Source organism: Thamnophis sirtalis, unplaced genomic scaffold, assembly GCF_051295495.1.
Source record: "Thamnophis sirtalis isolate CommonGarterSnake01/CBP01778 unplaced genomic scaffold, rThaSir2_p1.2 scaffold_4, whole genome shotgun sequence".
Lineage (NCBI taxonomy): Eukaryota > Metazoa > Chordata > Lepidosauria > Squamata > Natricidae > Thamnophis > Thamnophis sirtalis.
In genome coordinates this window covers 115,710,983-115,728,215 of record NW_028261384.1, presented here as the reverse complement: position 1 = coordinate 115,728,215, position 17,233 = coordinate 115,710,983, and the positions used below count along the sequence as shown (strand labels likewise).

At 41.6% G+C, this 17,233-nt stretch overlaps 1 protein-coding gene across 3 annotated transcripts; it reads right to left on the bottom strand.

Moving 5' to 3' along the window:
- Positions 1–453: 453 nt before the first annotated feature.
- AKT1S1 (AKT1 substrate 1) lies at positions 454–15,729 on the bottom strand. 3 transcript variants are annotated; one of them, XM_087713816.1, is made up of 5 exons: positions 15,659–15,729; positions 14,128–14,600; positions 8,277–8,354; positions 5,968–6,116; positions 454–1,673 (listed from the first exon to the last, which is right to left on the bottom strand). In XM_087713816.1, exons 2-5 carry the CDS (start codon positions 14,597–14,599, stop codon positions 1,530–1,532), a joined length of 843 nt encoding a protein of 280 aa, XP_087569942.1. In that variant the 5' UTR covers position 14,600; positions 15,659–15,729; the 3' UTR covers positions 454–1,529. The 3 variants fall into 3 exon arrangements, with proteins under 3 accessions (XP_087569942.1, XP_087569943.1, XP_087569944.1); XM_087713817.1 differs by lacking the exon at positions 15,659–15,729 and adding an exon at positions 15,560–15,651; XM_087713818.1 differs by lacking the exon at positions 15,659–15,729 and adding an exon at positions 15,550–15,608.
- Between the last annotated feature and the right edge of the window lie 1,504 nt (positions 15,730–17,233).

The window sequence follows — 17,233 nt, the reverse complement described above, 5'->3', positions numbered from 1 at the left end:
AGTGATTTTTGCCATTTTAAGACCTTTCTTGCCACAGTTGTTAAGTGAATCACTGCAGCTGTTAAGTTAGTAACATAGTTGAGTGAGTCTGGCGTCCCAATTGACTTTGCTCCTCAGAATGTCACCAAAGGGGATCATATGATCCCGGGAACAGTGCAACCGTCATAAATATGATTCAGTTGTTAAGCATTTGAATTTTGATCATGTGTCCATGGAGATGCTGAAATGGTTGTAAGAGTGAAAAATGGCCATATATTGTAAATGCAAGTGGTTATTAAATGAACTGTTGTAAGTCGAGGACTACATTACTTGGAGTGCAGTTTCAGTGTTTTAACTTTCTGGAAACTTCCCTGGTGTTTTTTCTATTTAAATTATCTTTCTCCAACTTGCACTTCAGAACTTCAGCCAAGATAGCTGATTTCCACCCTAAAAACTCAGACAATACAGCAAAAGGAGCTTGTAAAAGACAACTTTTATTATTTTTATTGGCTTATAGGCTGGCAGGAAGGACCACAAAATATCCTCTCTCTTCCAATTCACCAATCGTCTTTGGACAAAAATAGAGGGTTTGAGCCAGAAACAGCTCTTGAAAATCTGATACAAAAGTAGGCTGGGGTGGTGTGGGATCAGTCCGAGGCTGTACATGGCCCCTAGACCCACTTTCGCATCCCACCTGCCACAGGGTGGAAGGGCACATTTGCACCAACTCTCCGAAAGTAAAAAGGACCCTGAAATTCTACTCCTGGAAATAGAGGGAGATTTACATTTGGGAGGGGAAAAAAAAAAACGAAGAACAGCAAAATGGCATAGAACCCTCCTTCCATTTACTGTTCCTCCAAGGGAAAGTTAATTTAAACCAAAGTATAAACAAGCCCACTTTGTGTGCAAAGGATCTTCCTTTAAGACACTTAATTGGGGATGAAAACACGGAGGCGGAGAATTTCCAACAGCTTGTTGAAGAAAGATCAATCGGAGTGGGTTGGCGCGGCAGAGGCCGGGCATGGTGGTAGAACTTCTTTTGTCAGGGTGTCTCTTAGTCTTCCTGTGTATGTGTGTGTGTGTGTGTACGTGGGTGTGTTTTTGTCAAGGTGTCCCTTGACAAGAAGCCCCTCTCAGAAGGGCTGTTACAGCTGAGGAAGTGTTTATCAACCATGGCAACTTCAAGGTGTGCGGACTTCAACTCCTACAACCGCAGCTGGCTGGGGGGATTCTGGGAGTTGAAGTCTGCACACCTTACAAGTTGCCACGGTTGAGAAACACTGATCTCAGTAGTCAAATCAAAGAGGAGGAGGCTTCCCTTTGGAAAAAAAAAAAAAGAGAGAGACAGAGAGAGAGAGGTAATTAACCCCTCCAGCCCATCTGTAGTGTGAAACTGAGGTTACTCATTTTTAAATTAAAGCTTGTGGGGAGCAAAGGCTGGAGGACAGAATTTGAACAGTATGGCTTGAGAGGGGCTCTGAACCCTGTCTACCGATTTTTGGTAGCGGAGGAAAACGGCGCCGAGGCGGTAGGACCAATGGCCAGATCTATTAATATTTCCGATGCAGCTTCTGGAAGTCACTCGTATTCAGGCGTGGCCGAGGCAGGTCTCCAAACATCTCTGTGCCGTCTGAAACCCGCAGCACCAGAGCTTTCATGCTGGCGGCAATCTTCTCCAGGTCGGGAGACGAATGCTGCAAAAAGAGGAAGGGAAGTGAGAGAACGGAGAACTCGTTCGCTTTCCCTCCCGGCCTCCCCAAATTCCTTCGACTCCTTCCCTTGTTCCTGCTGTCTCTGATCATGAGAAGCTACCCCTATGAATTTGACTTCTCTTCCACCATTACAGGTAGTCCTCGACTTACAACAGTTCATTTAGTGGCCGTTCGAAGTTCCAAAGGCACTGAAAAGAAGGGATGTGTGACCATTTTTCACACTTATGACCGTTGCAGCATTCCTATGGTCACATGAGCAAAATTCAGACGCTTGGCAACTGACTCATATTTATGACGGTTGCAGTGTCCGGGGTCATGTGACCCATGTTTTGCGACTTCCTGTTAAGCAAAGTCAATGGGGAAAGCCAGATTTGCTTAACAACTGTATCACTAACTTCACAACAGCAGTGATTCACTTAACAACTGTGACAAGAAAGAAATGGGACACTTAGCAAATCTCTCCCTTAGCAACAGAAATTTTGGGCTAAATTGTGGTCGTATGTCGAGGACTCCCTGTATTTCTTCTATACCAGTTTATACTCTTAATTAAGAAGTAAGGAGAACCAATCTGGAAAGCTGGTTTTCTACACAACATGCTCCTTGCAGGTAGTCCTCAATTTGCAACTATCAGTTTAGTGACCGTTTAAAGTTACAACAGCATTGAAAAAAGTGACTTATGACTGGTTTTCGCACTTATAACGGTTGCAGCATCCCAAGGTCACATCATCAAAAGTTGGTTGCTATTCAACAGATAGTTATAGCTGGGTGTGTGTATGTGTCATCTGATTGCCAGTTGTGACGTTCTCAGCTGGCTTCCAACAGTGGGAGAAGCTCGAATCATTTAACAACTTCAGTGACTTGCATAACCATGGCAAAAAAGGTTGTGAGATTGGGTGTGAGTCTTTGATTGCCTTGCTTAGCAATGGGAATTCTGGTCTTAAATGTGATTGTAAATCAAAATATGCCATTTCCCATTATCTGCTCAGAAGGATGAAAGCTCTAATGTGTTTAAGGAACTGGATGCCACTTCTAATTTTTCTCCAGAAACTGGTTTCAAACCCATTTTTGTAAACTCTTTTCTTCTGAAGTATCTAACTGTAAGATTTCCCTTTTCATCATTATACCTACCTAAGTGCTTTATGGGTAAACAATGTAGGGATGAGTTTAGAAAGAACAAACAAAGCCAAAAGTCACAACTGAATGAGGCATAGTTAAATGGCCAAGACAGCTAGAAGGATTTAAATTGTTTAAAAGAAATAGACCAAATAAAAGAGGAGGTGGAGGTGCACTATATATAAGAAATAACTACATCTCTACAGAAATAGAGCACAACAATGTTGAGAACTATCTTGAATGCATTTGGGTCAATATTAAAGATTGGGGCGGGGGGAAATGACATTGCCATAGGTCTATACTACAGGCCACCCAACCAAGCAGAGGAAGTAGATGAACTTTTTGCTAGTCAGCTAACTAAGATATGTAGGAAGCACACCACAATAGTAATGGGGGATTTTAACTACCCTGACATCAACTGGGAAACAAACTCTGCACCAAGTGGAAGATCCAACAGGTTCCTAATGAACCTAGCAGACAAGTTTGTTTCCCAAAAAGTAGAGAAGGGAACAAGGGGATCGGCCATATTAAACTTAATTCTCACTAACAGAGAGGAAATGATAGAAGGTGTTGAAGTCATAGGAACCCTGGGGGCAAGTAACCATGCAATATTGGAATTCAACATTATGCAAACACAAGTAATAGAGCAAAGTCAAACTAGAATCTTGGATTTTAAGAGAGCTAATTTCAAAACTTAGAGAGAACTTGGGAAGAATTCCATGGATGAGAATCTTCAAGGGGAAAACAACTCAAGCTTGGGAAATTTGAAAAAATGAGATTACAAAAGCTCAGTCTAGCACAATACCAATGAAGAAGTAAAATAGCAGCTCCCAAAAGAAACCAGCATGGCTGCATAAAAAACTCTGACAAACTGAAAGACAAAAACGTTAAGTATAAAAAGTGGAAAGAGGGGGACATAAACTAAGGCAGAATATCAGCAAATAGCCTGAGCCTGTAAAGATGAAGTAAGGAAAGCTAAGGCTCACAATGAAGAAAGGCTTGCCACAAAAGTAAAAAATAACAAAAAAAGCTTCTTCCAACATGTTAAAAACAAGAAAAAGGTTAAGGAAAACAATTGGTCCATTGCTGGGAGAAAGTGGCAAGAAAGTGACAAGCAACAGGGAGAAAACAGAACTATTTAACTCATTTTTTTGCATCTGTCTTTACACAAAGGGATAAAACAGTCCAACCTATCAAAAATAGCACCACAAAAACCAGATTAGGAACCCAAATTGAAAAAGGGAAGAAATTGGTAAGTGAGCACCTGCCTACCCTAGACAAGTTCAAATCACCAGGACCGGACGGATTACACCTCAGGGTTCTGAAGGAACTGGCAGATGAGATCTCAGAACCACTGAATTATATCTTTCAGAGATCCCGGAGCACCGGGTAACTGCCACCGGGGACTGGAAAAGAGCTGATGTGATTCCCATTTTCAAAAAACGAAAAAAAAAAAATGATCCAGGAAACTACAGACCTATCAGCCTGACCTCAATACCAGGAAAAATTCTGGAAAAGATAATCAAGCAACGAATTAGTGAACACCTAGAAGTAAACAAAGTAATAGCCAAAAGCCAACATGGGTTTGTCAAAAACAGATCATGCCAGACTAATCTTATTGCATTCTTTGACAAAGTGACAAAATTAGTGGACCAGAGGAATGCCATCGATATAGTTTACTTGGACTTCAGTAAGGCATTTGATAAGGTAGACCATAACCTACTACTAGCCAACACTCCAGAAGATAGACTCATTTCATTTTATTAGGTAGTGCCCAATATTTAAACTTGAACATTGGGCACTAGCTAATAAAATGAAATTCAATGGTGAAAAGAGTAAGGTTCTACATTTAGGGAAGAAAAACAAATGCACAGGTACAGTATAGGTGGTACCTTGCTGAACAGTAGTAACTGTGAAAGGGATCTTGGAGTCCTAGTTGATAACATTTAAATATGAGTCAGCAGTGTGCAGCAGCTGCCAAAAAAAAAAAAAAAAAGCCAACAGTGGAGAAAGAGCCAAACCTTAGATCAGCATTTGCCAACCTTTCAAACTGAAGAGGAGTGTACTTCAACTCCCAGAATTCTCAAAAAATTCTGTGGCTGTGAAATTTTTGGGAGTTGACGTCCATAGACTTGGAAATTGCCAAGATTGGAAAACTTTTCATTAGCCTGTTGAATTTCTGTGTGTCTGCTATTCCAAACTTCAATGGACTATGAAAAATAGAGAGTTTGATGGGGCCCAATGCCCTGCTCAGTCCAGGAACCCAAGTTAAAGCATGGCTGACAAAACTGCTGCCTGACTTTTCTTTACACATATCTAATGCAGGGAGCCCACATCTCTGGGTATTTGGCTTGAACTGCTCTTACTTTTAGAAAATCTTCTACATAATTCAGTCTGCCTGCTTTGATCTACCTTCCTGTAACCTGAGAGCTTTTTCTTGTGTTCCATCCTTGGGAGATGAAGAACAGATTTTTAATCTCTTTTTTTTTTGTGAGATATTCTTTTAGGTTCTTTCACAAATATACAATGTTCCTCCAGTTTCTCTCCAAATATGTAATTTAGTGGCTGAACAACCTCCTTTAATGTGTATTGCAAATTCTAAGTCTTCCTTAAAAGCATTTAAGCATTTTGTTCTCTACTTTCAGTCGGCAGACTGAGACCGGCTCAGTCACAACAACTCTCCCTCAAGGATCGCTAAGCAAAGAGGTGGTGAAATGAAATGTGCCTGATTTATGACCTTTTTTTCTTGACCACATTGTTGTTAAGCAAATCAGTGCAGTTAAGTGCAACTTGTGGTTGTTAAATAAATCCAGCTCTCTTCACTGATTTTGTCTGTTGGAAGCCGGCTGGGAAAGGAGTAAATGGGGATCATATGACCCCGGGACATTACAATGATTGTAAATACATGCCGGTAGCCAGAATTTGGATCACTAACCATGGGAATGTTGGGGAAGTTATAAGCGCGAGGACCAGCCATAAGCCGTATTTTTCAGTGCTGTTGTAGCTCTGAACAGTCTTTAAATGAATGGCTATAATTCGAGGACCACCCGTACTTCGTCAGCAAGGCTCCAATGACACCCAAGGAGAAGGAAAGAGCCCCGAGAGCCGTTTCGCTTCCCCAGAGGACGGCCTCTCAAGGTGCCCGTCCTTAACTTTGACCCACCTTACTGTTCTCTTCATCGGAGGATCGCATCTCTTGGCGTTGTTCTTTAAAGCCCCAGATGGGCACGGAGACAGGGAGGGATTTGGCATACTGATGGCTTGGGGGTAGAGGAACTGTCTGTCCTGGAGCCTCCTCACTTAGACTTCCATCTGAGAGAAAATGGGGATTCGGGGGGGGGGAGGAGGAAAGAAGCAGCTTAGACCAACTGTGCAGCATGAAAAAAAACAGCGAGCTGTGAGCATCCAAAGCCTGATCAAAAGCAGGAGCTGCCTGGTTTTGATTAACCCCTTTCATTTTGTTGAATTACACCTCCCAGAATCATTAATCTTTGGTCACGTTTGGCTGAGGCTACCGGGAGTTACGATTCGACAATATTTAGAGCAGAGGTGGGCAACCTCTTAAAACAAAGGCACATCTGGAGTTTTGGCAGAATGTGGTAGATTTACTTTCATGGCCCGTCACAAAACACTCATTTACTAGGATGTTCTCTATCACGGCTTGATAAGCTCAAGGGGATTCCTGCAAATAGATACAAAGCAGAAGGCAAGTGCGTCGTTGTGCAGCATGTTGCCTTCCTTTTTTCTTAGGACAAGCCTCTTTCAAAAAGTGGGTAGCGAAGGAGGGGTCTAACAACGGAGGGGTCTAGCAACACACCCATGACTACAAGCTACTTCAGATCCTCCATCTCTCTCTAAACTTTATTCAAAAAAATTTCCAAATGTATACAAGAATCTTTGGCATAGATTATATGTTCTTGAGGATATTTTTTATCAAGTAATACCCGAAATGCTCATTTTGAGACCTGGCCGAGACTACTCCCATTCAGCACTTCTCCATATTCCGTTTCCTGAAAATCCCAGAAAGCCAGAGATTGATTCATCAGTAAAGTAACCTTTAATCTATAATTTAAAACTTCCTCTCTCCCTGTACACAGTGTCAATTCCAAAGAAAATATGGAAGAGCTAGAAAAGACAAATGAAATGAAGCAACTCCTTGGGGTTTCAAATACCACTATAGTCAATTAATAAAGTTTCCATTTATAGCAGCCTCCCTTAATCTGGCATCTTCCAATCATATTGCAACTACAGTTCCCAGAATTCCCAGCTTGCATGGCCAAAGATAGGAAATCCTGGTTGCTGGATTGAATATTGTTAAGTTGGGAGATGGCTGTCGTAAAGTTTCTAGTTTTTGAAAACTCAAGATAAAAACTCAAGTGATAATATACAGATTATTTACAAAAGGGTCAAAAGTATAAATAGCGAGGAGTTATAATGTGTAATATACAAACTGTAGTGAATGACATTAAACAGAAGGGAAAAAAAATTGAGAACAAGCTTTTCCAACAAAGAAAATTGGATCCACTTAACCATGCCTAGCACTCTCATTAAAGACTAATTAGACCAAGCAATTAAGGGAGCCTACTGGGTAGAAGAGACAAAGCCACATGTATTAGGTGGATCTCTTTTTAATTATCCCTCACATTTGTATCTTTTCTCCAAGGAACAGACAACGGAGTCCCCCCCACCCTTTCTTTCTCTTCTCTCAATAAATTTGCAAAGTATGCTAGACTAGCCGAAGAACGGCTGAGCAAATTTCCTTTTTATTTTCTCAGCCACTAAAACTATGGTGGTTACATTACAGGTAGTTGCAGGATCCAATCTGGGTCGGTAACCAGGATCAAAGGTTCTGTCTTCTATTTTATCATATATTTGCCTTCCTTCGTGAGTACAGGTAGTTCTCGATTTACAATTCATTTAGTGATTGTTCACACTTACAACAGCACGGAAAAAATGATTTACGACTGTTTTTCACACTTACGACCATTGCAGCATCCCCATGGTCATGTGATCAAAATTCAGACCCTTGGCAACTGACTCATACTTATGCCACTTGCAGTATCCCGGGGTCATGGGATCCCCTTTTGCGACCTTCTGACACGCAAACTCAATGGGTGAGCCAGTTTCACTTAACAACCATGTCACACTACCTTAACAACTGCAGTGATTCACTTAACAATGGTGGCAAGAAAGGTCATAAAATGGGTCAAAATTCACTTAGCAACTGTCTCATTTAGTAATATACATTTTGGGCGCAATTGTGATTGTAAGTCGAGGACTACCTGTAATTGAACCTCCCTGGGCTTATCAAGAAGATCGTTACAACAAAAGAGGACTTAATGGAAAAAGCTGAAATCAAAAATTTGGACTGATCAGTCTGAGAAGGATGGACACCACAGGAAGAATAGGGAGTAACTCAAAGGATTATCTGGGTTCAGTATTGTCTCTCTTACACAGTGCTACTCCACTCACCGTCAGTGCTTTCCACATCAGAATCAAAAAAAGGCTCATAATCTTGGCTTGGAGAATCTTCATCCATCACAAACAGACCTAGAAATTGATAGTTATCTTAAAATATAGAATGACAGTGGGTGTCCATACAAGATCCCTCATGATACACCCCCGTCCCTCCACATAAATGCTGATTATCATACCAGGTGAATGGAAATGCTCTCTTTCTCATACCACCATTTTTATTTTAGAATTAATCTTTTTGTATTCAAAAATAATGCCATCACAGTTGGAAGATATCAACAAGCTTGGATGAATACCAAGGTTTTCTAAATACAGCTCAAGTGTGTGTGTGTGTGTGTGTAAAACTAAAACCAGTTAGAACCAATCATGCTCAATAGATTTCAGCAACTGACTTGGAACCAGAAACACAGCCCACATCAATGGCTGCTTGAAGGTCCTACCTTTTATTTTAATTTATAAATTTCCAGGCAAGAGCAATATAGAATTGATGTTTTAGTCTGGAGACTAAAGCATATAAAGAATGGTTGCAGGAACTGGGTATATCTAGTCTAATGAAAAGAAGGACTAGGGGAGACATGATAGCAGTGTTCCAATATCTCAGGGATTGCCACAAAGAATAGGGAATCAAACTATTCTCCAAGGCACCTGAGGGTAGAACAAGAAGCAATGGGTGGAAACTAATCAAGGAGAGAAGCAACCTAGAACTGAGGAGAAATTTCCTGACAGTTAGAACAATTAATCAGTGGAACAGCTTGCCTCCAGAAGTTGTGAATGCCCCAACACTGGAAGTCTTTAAGAAGATGTTGGATAGCCCTTTGTCTGGAATGGTATAGGGTTTCCTGCCTAGGCAGGGGGTTGGACTAGAAGACCTCCAAGGTCCCTTCTAACTCTGCTATGTATTGTATTGAGAAGAAAAATAAGTACACTGTGAACAAGATGTCTTAATAGCTGAATAGGTCTGCTCTGGTTAGTAAATGTGGATTAACGTTTTACATTATCGCAACTAAATGAGTCTGCAGACCTCTCCTTCACACAGACTTCTTTCATATCAGCAAATGACAATAAGACATCTGAAAGGAATTCACTTCAGATATGAGAATCTAATTTTAAAAGGAAGGTATTAATTAGAGGGTATTAAAGAGAGCCAGGATAATGCAGTGGCTAAGATACTAAACCAGAAAGTGTTAAGTCATGCATTCTAGTCCTCCCTTAGGCATGTAAGTCAGCTGGAGGATTTCAGTTAGACGATCTCTTCAGCCTAACCTACCTTACAAGATTGTTGTGGTGGGGAAAATGGTAAATGGGAGAATTATGCATGCTATATCAATGTATTTTATATTACGTGTAAAATAAAGATGGAATATGTCAAATATCCCACCTTTAAGGCTCAGGGGCTAAGACGCTGAGCTTGTCGATCAGAAAGGTCGGTAGGTCGGTGGTACGAATCCCTAATGCCGCATATCGGAGTGAGCTCCCGTTACTTGCCCCAGCTTCTGCCAACCTAGCAGTTCGAAAGCACGTAAAAAATGCAAGTAGAAAAATAGGAACCACCTTTGGTGGGAAGGTAACAGCGTTCTGTGCGCCTTCAGTGTTTAGTCATGTCAGTCACATGTCTGCCAAGATGTCTTTGGACAGTGCTGGCTCTTCGGCTTTGAAACGGAGATGAGCACCACCCCCTAGTCAGGAACGACTAGCACATATGTGGAAGGGAAACCTTTACCTTTAACTTATGTCAAATAATGTTATAGCATATATTTCTGCTTACACAAGTAGCTCTTGACTCACAACCATCCATTTAGGAACCATTTTACAATGACTATAATAAAGATCTATCACTATTGTACACTGAGAGTTTATGCACTGGAGACAAATTCTTTGTGTGTGTAATCACACTTGGTCAATAAAGAATTCTAAAATTTGAATGGCACTAAAAAATGATTTATGACCAATGCACTCACTTAAAACGGTCACAGCATCTCCACAGTCATGTTATCAAAATTTGGGCACTTGGCAACAGATATTTATGATGCTCGCAGTGTCTTGGGATCCTGTGATTGCTGTTTGCAATCTTCCCAGAGCACTTCTGACAAGCAAAATAAATGGGAGAAGTTGCACTCATTTAACAACTATGGCAAAAAAAAAAAATCATAAATACAGGCATGACTCAATAACCACCTTGCTTAGCAATATAAATTCTGGTTCCAATTGTGGTCATATGTTGAGGACTATCCATTATAACCCCTAAATGCAGCTTATAAAGCTATAAGGTAAAGGTTCCCCTCGCACATATGTGCTAGTTCTTCCCGACTCTAGGGGGCGATGCTCATCTCTGTTTCAAAACCGGAGAGCCAGTGCTGTCCAAAGACGTCTCCATGGTCATGTGGCCGACATGACTAAACACCAAAGGTGCACGGAATGCTGTTTACCTTCTCACCAAAGGTGGTCCCTACTTTTCTATTTGCATTTTTTTATGTGCTTTCGAATTGCTAGGTTGCCAGAAGCAGGGCATTTGTGGCATTAGGGATTCGAACCACCGACCTACCGACCTTTCTGATCGACAAGCTCAGCGTCTTAGCCACTGAATAAATATGAAAACAATAAAATCAAAATCTATAGTTAAAAGGCTTAGCAAAAAGATTCTTTTTTTTATTCTTACTTAAACTCTAAAAGAAGAGAGGAGGCCAGAGAGGCTTCCTTGGGGATAGCCTTTCACATATGATATATACATGCACAACCTAATGTTCTCAGGCAGTAAACGTTCTGTTCCTTGTCTGGACTTTGGCTATTCTGGATTGCTCCACAGCCACTTGCTGAACAACCAGAATCAGCATCGTTTGGAGGAGGAACAGAATATTTTGGGACGTTAGCCTTTGTACACATAATGACCTACTTTTCAAGCAAGTCAAAATATACTGTCAACCAGTGTGACTGTATTGTTAGATCTAATTCTAGAGAGACTATAGTTTCATCCCTCAGTCACAAATCTTGTTTAGCTCAGTTATTGCCTTTTAGCCTATCTCAAAGGAATGCAATGAAGATAACAACAGCCGCTGCGGTAGATTGTTTTCTAAACAAATTATGGTCCTAATATCTCACACACTCCTAATGCCACATGTTTCTGTTTGAACATTAAGGTCAACAGAAGAGGCCTTCTTAAAGATATCCCTCTGGCCTCATTTTCCAAGCTCCATTCTATCTTATTTCCAAACTGTAGAAAGCACTTCAAGGAAAATCACACCCAACTCCTGCTCTTTCCACTTTTATGAAAGGAATCCAGAACTTTCCCTTCAGATTTTTTTAAAAATAATTCTTGTAATTGTTTTTATGAGATTTTTAAGGTGTTCTGGCCTTTTGAGTGCTTTATGAGAGGAAATGTAAAATATAAATCGAGACAAATGGTAGGAGGAGGACACCAAATTGGCTTGAAAGAAGGACAGAATAAAACCATGCCCACACCAGCAGCATGAGGAAAAACTTCCCTTGAAATAATTTTACAGGCAAGCATTCATTACACTCATGTTTGTTTTGCTGAGAGATGAAACTACACCAGATACTTTTAGATCACTCCTGAGGGAAGGCAGGAATATGACAGGGCAGAGAAACATAGCAGAGCTATTTAATTCAGAGTGTCTTGCTCTATGTCCTCCAGATTACTTGTAATCATGTATATGATAAACTTTCCTTCTTGCCATCCAGCACATATGGAGGACCTCCACTGCTGGCACTGCTAAGAGCATTCAGGCCAACTGAAGAAGACTTGAAACCTGGCTGCAGCCTGCAGGAAATTAGCTGTGCTCCACAAGATAGATTCAGTGACTCAAAATGGAGCCTAGGAGACATGGGACAATGTACTTTGCAAGTTGCAGGCCAACACATCTCTTCACACAACCCAACAATCCAAGCTAGTATCAAATGGGTTCTCCTAAGCCATGAAGCTAAATTATATATTTCTGTACCCTTCAGGCTTCACTTGGGACAGTTGTGTGCATTAAACACACAGCAAGAGAGGCTAAAGGTTCAAAGGGCAAGGTACAAAGAAACACCCAACATAGAGCCACTGGAAGCAGTAGCTAAGACTAGAAGCCACGGAAGGATTCCATCTCCTTTTTCAGCCATGTGCTCACAAGTGGCTTCTATTCCAATCCCTTTCTGAAATATGAGTGAAATGCCTTTAAGAATTCTGAGGATTCTTAAATTAAGCTACATGAAATGGTTCTCATCACCTGAAAAAGTGATATCTAAATGTAATTTATTACATCTATAAATCTGATACAAATTATTGTGACTAGATAAATTCACAGACTTAAAATAGCTGTACTGTGTCTTTCAAAAAACAAAACCAATTTCAAATTTTATACTTCTATATATCAACCTATCAATGTGAGATCCTATCAGCTGAGACTTGGCTGTGAGCTGCAGCAGATAAATAATTGGGGCTTTTTGGCAGAAGATCCCCAATTCCAGAAAACCCATTCATCCAGAGTTTCATTTTGTTCCCAAAATGAAATTGCTCTCCATTATTATTAAGAAATTGCTTTTCATTTTTTAAAAAATGATATGACTTCATTTTTTTCCCTTTCAAACTCTAACACCCCAACAATTTGTTACTCTGCTTCCCTTCCATTGGCTTATTAGTCATAATAAAGTTACCCTATTAATTTTTTTTGCTGATTTGCAAGTCCTTTTTAACAGAAAAATAAAATATAAAGGCCAAAAGAGAGGGAGCAATGAATGAAAGGGACCAGGCATAATCATGTATTCACTTCATTCCCAAACTGCTACCCTCTGTTCTGTCAAGCCTAATACCTTGGGATGTGCCTTCTCACTTCAACAGAGGCAAGTTTTGTCACAACTGTAACGGTAGGAAAGGAAAAGTGCTACTAGTGCAGAGTTAAGTGTTTATCCTGCTAAAGAATGTGATGAGAAGCTAGTGCCTTCAGGCATCTTACTAAGCCTTAACTCAATGTGGCTTTTCTTATTGTACAAGTCTATACTGTTTCTTCTAAAACTATGTTTAAGCCAGTCAAGGTTTGTTTGGCACAATGTGTGAATCAGGTTGCTTTTCTGAACAGATCCAGTTAAAATACAGGTAGTTTTCGAATTATCACAGTTTGTTTAGTTTTTACCATTTTGTTACCATTTTTCATAATTACAATCTATGTAGCATCCTCACGATCATGCAATCAAAATTCAGATGCTTGGCAACTGGTTCAAATTTATGACTGTTGCTATGTCCCAAGGTCATGTGATCACCTTTGGCGACCTTCTGACAAGCAAAGTCAATGGGGAAACAAGATTCACTTAACAACCAGGTTACTACTTAAGAACTGCAGTGATTCACTTAACAATTGTGGCATGTAAGGTCGTAAAATGGAACAAAACTCACTTAAATCTCTCACTTAACAACAAAACCTTTTGGGCTCAACTGTGATCATAAGTTGAGGACTACCTGTATAGTATAGTCCACTACACTCTTAATATTTATTGTGGACCTACATTCAGGCATCCAGGGGTTGGATTTTAACATGCCTGGGCCTTCTATCCAGATGCTGGCTGGCAGGTCCTGGGAATTAAAGTCTGACACATCTGGAGAACACCTGACTGGGGAAGGTTGACCTTTGTTAGAGAACTTTTTTTTAAAAAAAAAGCAGTGCATATCTACAGGCATAGGTCTCTCTCTACCTCTACGCAGTAATTGCCACAGTATTGTCCAAGCCTGGCTTTTCAAGTAAAGGTTTGGGATGAGCAGCCTACTGGGTTGATATTTGACATATATTTATTGCAGGCTAATTGAAACAATTTATAGAAAAACAAGCTATAAATGCAAGCTTGTTGCACAGAGACATACCAGTAGCGTCACTAGGAAGGTTTCTCCCACCCGGTTGTTCCAGTTCGGTCAATGTGTTTCTGTCACCTTCGTCATCTTCATCTTCATGTTCGTTTTCTTGGCCTCCCGAAGCCTGAGGCAGGCCTCCCTGGGAGGCAGGCGTCCTGTGTGGGGCAGGTTCATCTGGAGCATAAGTAGGAAGGTAATTTTGGGAATAGGATCCTTGTGGGGGAGGTGGATGAGGGTTTGAGGGAGGGCGGGCAATATAGGTGAAAGCAGTGGTTTTATGAACCACTGCAATATCTTCGAGGTAGCGCTGAACAGCATCTGCTAGAGCCCCACTCCCATGCTGCACATAGCTGTAGTTGCCAGGGGGTGGTGCCCGGAAGGCTGTGAGCAAAACAATTTCGTTGCCTGTTTGACGCCGGTACTGTTCTGCTGCAGCCACCAGGGCTACCCAATTTTCTTTATGATTATCTGCCATATCTGTCATTCTGCAGGCAAACAAAACAAGAAGGACACTGAGGTTAAACCATTGCACAGTGGAACAGAACTCATCCATAGTTAAAAAGCTGAGCTGATGAAAATATTAAATATTCACAGGAAGAAAACAAACACCTGTTTCTAAGCGACACAAATACCGCACTGCAACAGGCATTCACATTCACACTATGACTCTTTTTATTATTTTTAAAGACAGCTTCTGCCACTTATGGTGGTTTTTGCCCAGTCGAAAAGCAAAATACTTTGAGTCAATTTGCCTAACCAATTAATGTCACAGCCCAGGTTCAACCTGGGCCACTTTTAAGAGAGACCAGGAATGGCCAGAAGGCCAAGAAACCTGGTCTGTCTCAGAGAGGGAACCTGGTCTGTCTCAGAGAGGGAGTTCAGTTTAGCAGCGTAACCGGAGCCTGAATTGATAACACCTGGCACTGAGCAGGAGTTGAAAAGAAAAAGTTAAGAAGCCACCACGAACAGCCTGCATGGAAACCAAGAGAAGCCACAAGCACACCTGGAGGAGCCAAAGAAGCTGGAGCCCTCTGGGTTCTTGGAGAGCAGCAGCCAGAGCAAGGGCTTGCAAAAGTCAAACAAACCACCATAGCGTGCAGGGCAGAAAGTGGGGTTCGGGATAAAGGCTGCTCTGGAAAGAGCATGCACCGGGTGTGGTGGTGGTGGTGGTATGCAGGGAAGGCTATGCAGGGGGGAAAGCCCCCTTTTTCAATAGGGCACAGCCAAAGAGGGGCACAGCCAAAGCAAAGGACACAGCCTTAGAATAAAAGCAAAGGGGGGTGGGTGGACACATACCGACAGACAGACAGCACTGGAAGAAGAGAACCCCACTCCCCACGGCACAAACCTTTCCTTTCTCTCCCAAGCACCCCCTCCCCTTCCCGGACAGGGCTCCGAAAGGAAGCAGCGAGAGGGGAGGGTGACGCATATTGCCTTCTCCTACCTCTTATTCCTTTCCCCCCCTTCTCCTCGCTTAAGCACCGGAGACCCGTCCCCTCCCAGCCCCCGTGGGGGTCCAGCAGCCGGAATCCTGACCTCTCACCTTTAACCCTTCCCAGGACACTTATGCCGCCCCCTCCTCCTCCTCTTCTAAACAACAACCGCCACCTCCCCTTACCCACCCCCAAGGCTCCGCCTCCTCCGACCGCCCTTATAAGACATGAGAGCAGCGCCCACACGCTGCCCTTTTCAAAGATGGAGGGCGGGGAACAAAGGAGGGCGTCGCGGGGGTGGGGAGGAGTCGAGAACGTCCATTGGTTTTCTTTTACCCTACCCAAAGATGGCATCGCAAGGGTGAGCGATTTCTCAGACGCATGCGTGGTGGTTGTTTATGGGAACCCAGTTCACATTAAATATTAAATTCATTCGATTATTTATGTTTAAATTCTGAGGGCTTACCAAAATCCGAATGGCGGCGAGGAGATACCTATCATTCTAGAGATAGCATATTAAAAGAGAGTGGGGAAAAAGCTACATGTGACTATGAACTTAGTAGGAAACCCGCCGAACTTCTATAAGGAAGAGGCGAGAGAGTATCTCAAGGTACCCACGTGAAAGTTGAAGAACCTCAAGTTTAAAAGAATCTCTGTTTAAAACATGGCAAATTCTCGGCTGAGAATTTCCGCCCGCGATTTAAACCATATCTGCCAGGAGTCACTAGCGGGTTGCTACAGGCAGGATGACTAAAACCCTTCACGTCCCTAAAGCAAAATGTTGCTATGCTGCAGATATTCTACAGAACAGCAGATGGCAGCAAAGAGAGGCAGAAGCTTCTAAGCCAGCGTTTATCAATCTTGGCTACTTGAGGATTTGTGGACTTCAACTCCCAGAATGCCACACAATTTAAAATAGTTAAGGTTGATAAAACGTGCTCTAAGCTATTTGCTGCCATCGCCTGGTCAGACCTGGAAGTCTGGAGTCTCTGAGATCCCTCACTTCACCATGCTTGCTATAATTTTTCTACTGTATTATTGATATTATTCTGATTTATTTGCTTGGTTGTGTGAGCTGTCCATAATCCCTGGAGCTGGGAGGCATTTCTTAGGGTACATTGTACAGCCAGCCAGATGTTTAGACTGGATTTGGCATTTTTATCTAGCTCTTCGCTAGGACCTAAGATAGGTGTGTCTTGTTTGATGGTGCTTAGCAGAAAAGGTTGTATGTATGTATGATGTATGTATGTATGTATGTATGTATGTATGTATGTATGTATGTATGTATGTATGTATGTATGTATCAACTTCTAAGTATTGTATGAACACCCCAGCCAACATGGCCACTTTGCTATGAATTCTGGGAGTTGAAGTCTCAGGAAGCATCCCACTCGGAAACTGCTCTAAAGTTTGTAAGTTATTTGTTTATTGATAGAACCCCCCCCCATATATATAAAGATGGGGAAAGGATTCACTTTCTTTCTGCTGCAAGATTAATTTTATATATTATTTCATTCAATAAAATTCCCTCACTCTTCCCGCACCAAGAGAGGGATCCCTTGGTAATAATTGCAAGAAACTTTAGATGAGCTTCAAATATTTAATGGACATAATTTTCTTGGTAATAATTTATTGGCATTAATCCCCCGCCCCCGATATCCAGTATTGATATTGTTTAAAAGTCT

Coding starts and splice junctions, on each gene's coding strand:
- AKT1S1 (XM_087713816.1), bottom strand. CDS start 14,599: ATGACAGATATGGCAGATAATCATAAAGAAAATTGGGTAGCCCTGGTG. Junction 8,355..14,127: donor CCTTCCTAGTGACGCTACTG/GTATGTCTCTGT, acceptor ATCAATTTCTAG/GTCTGTTTGTGATGGATGAA. Junction 6,117..8,276: donor TGATGTGGAAAGCACTGACG/GTGAGTGGAGTA, acceptor ATTTTCTCTCAG/ATGGAAGTCTAAGTGAGGAG.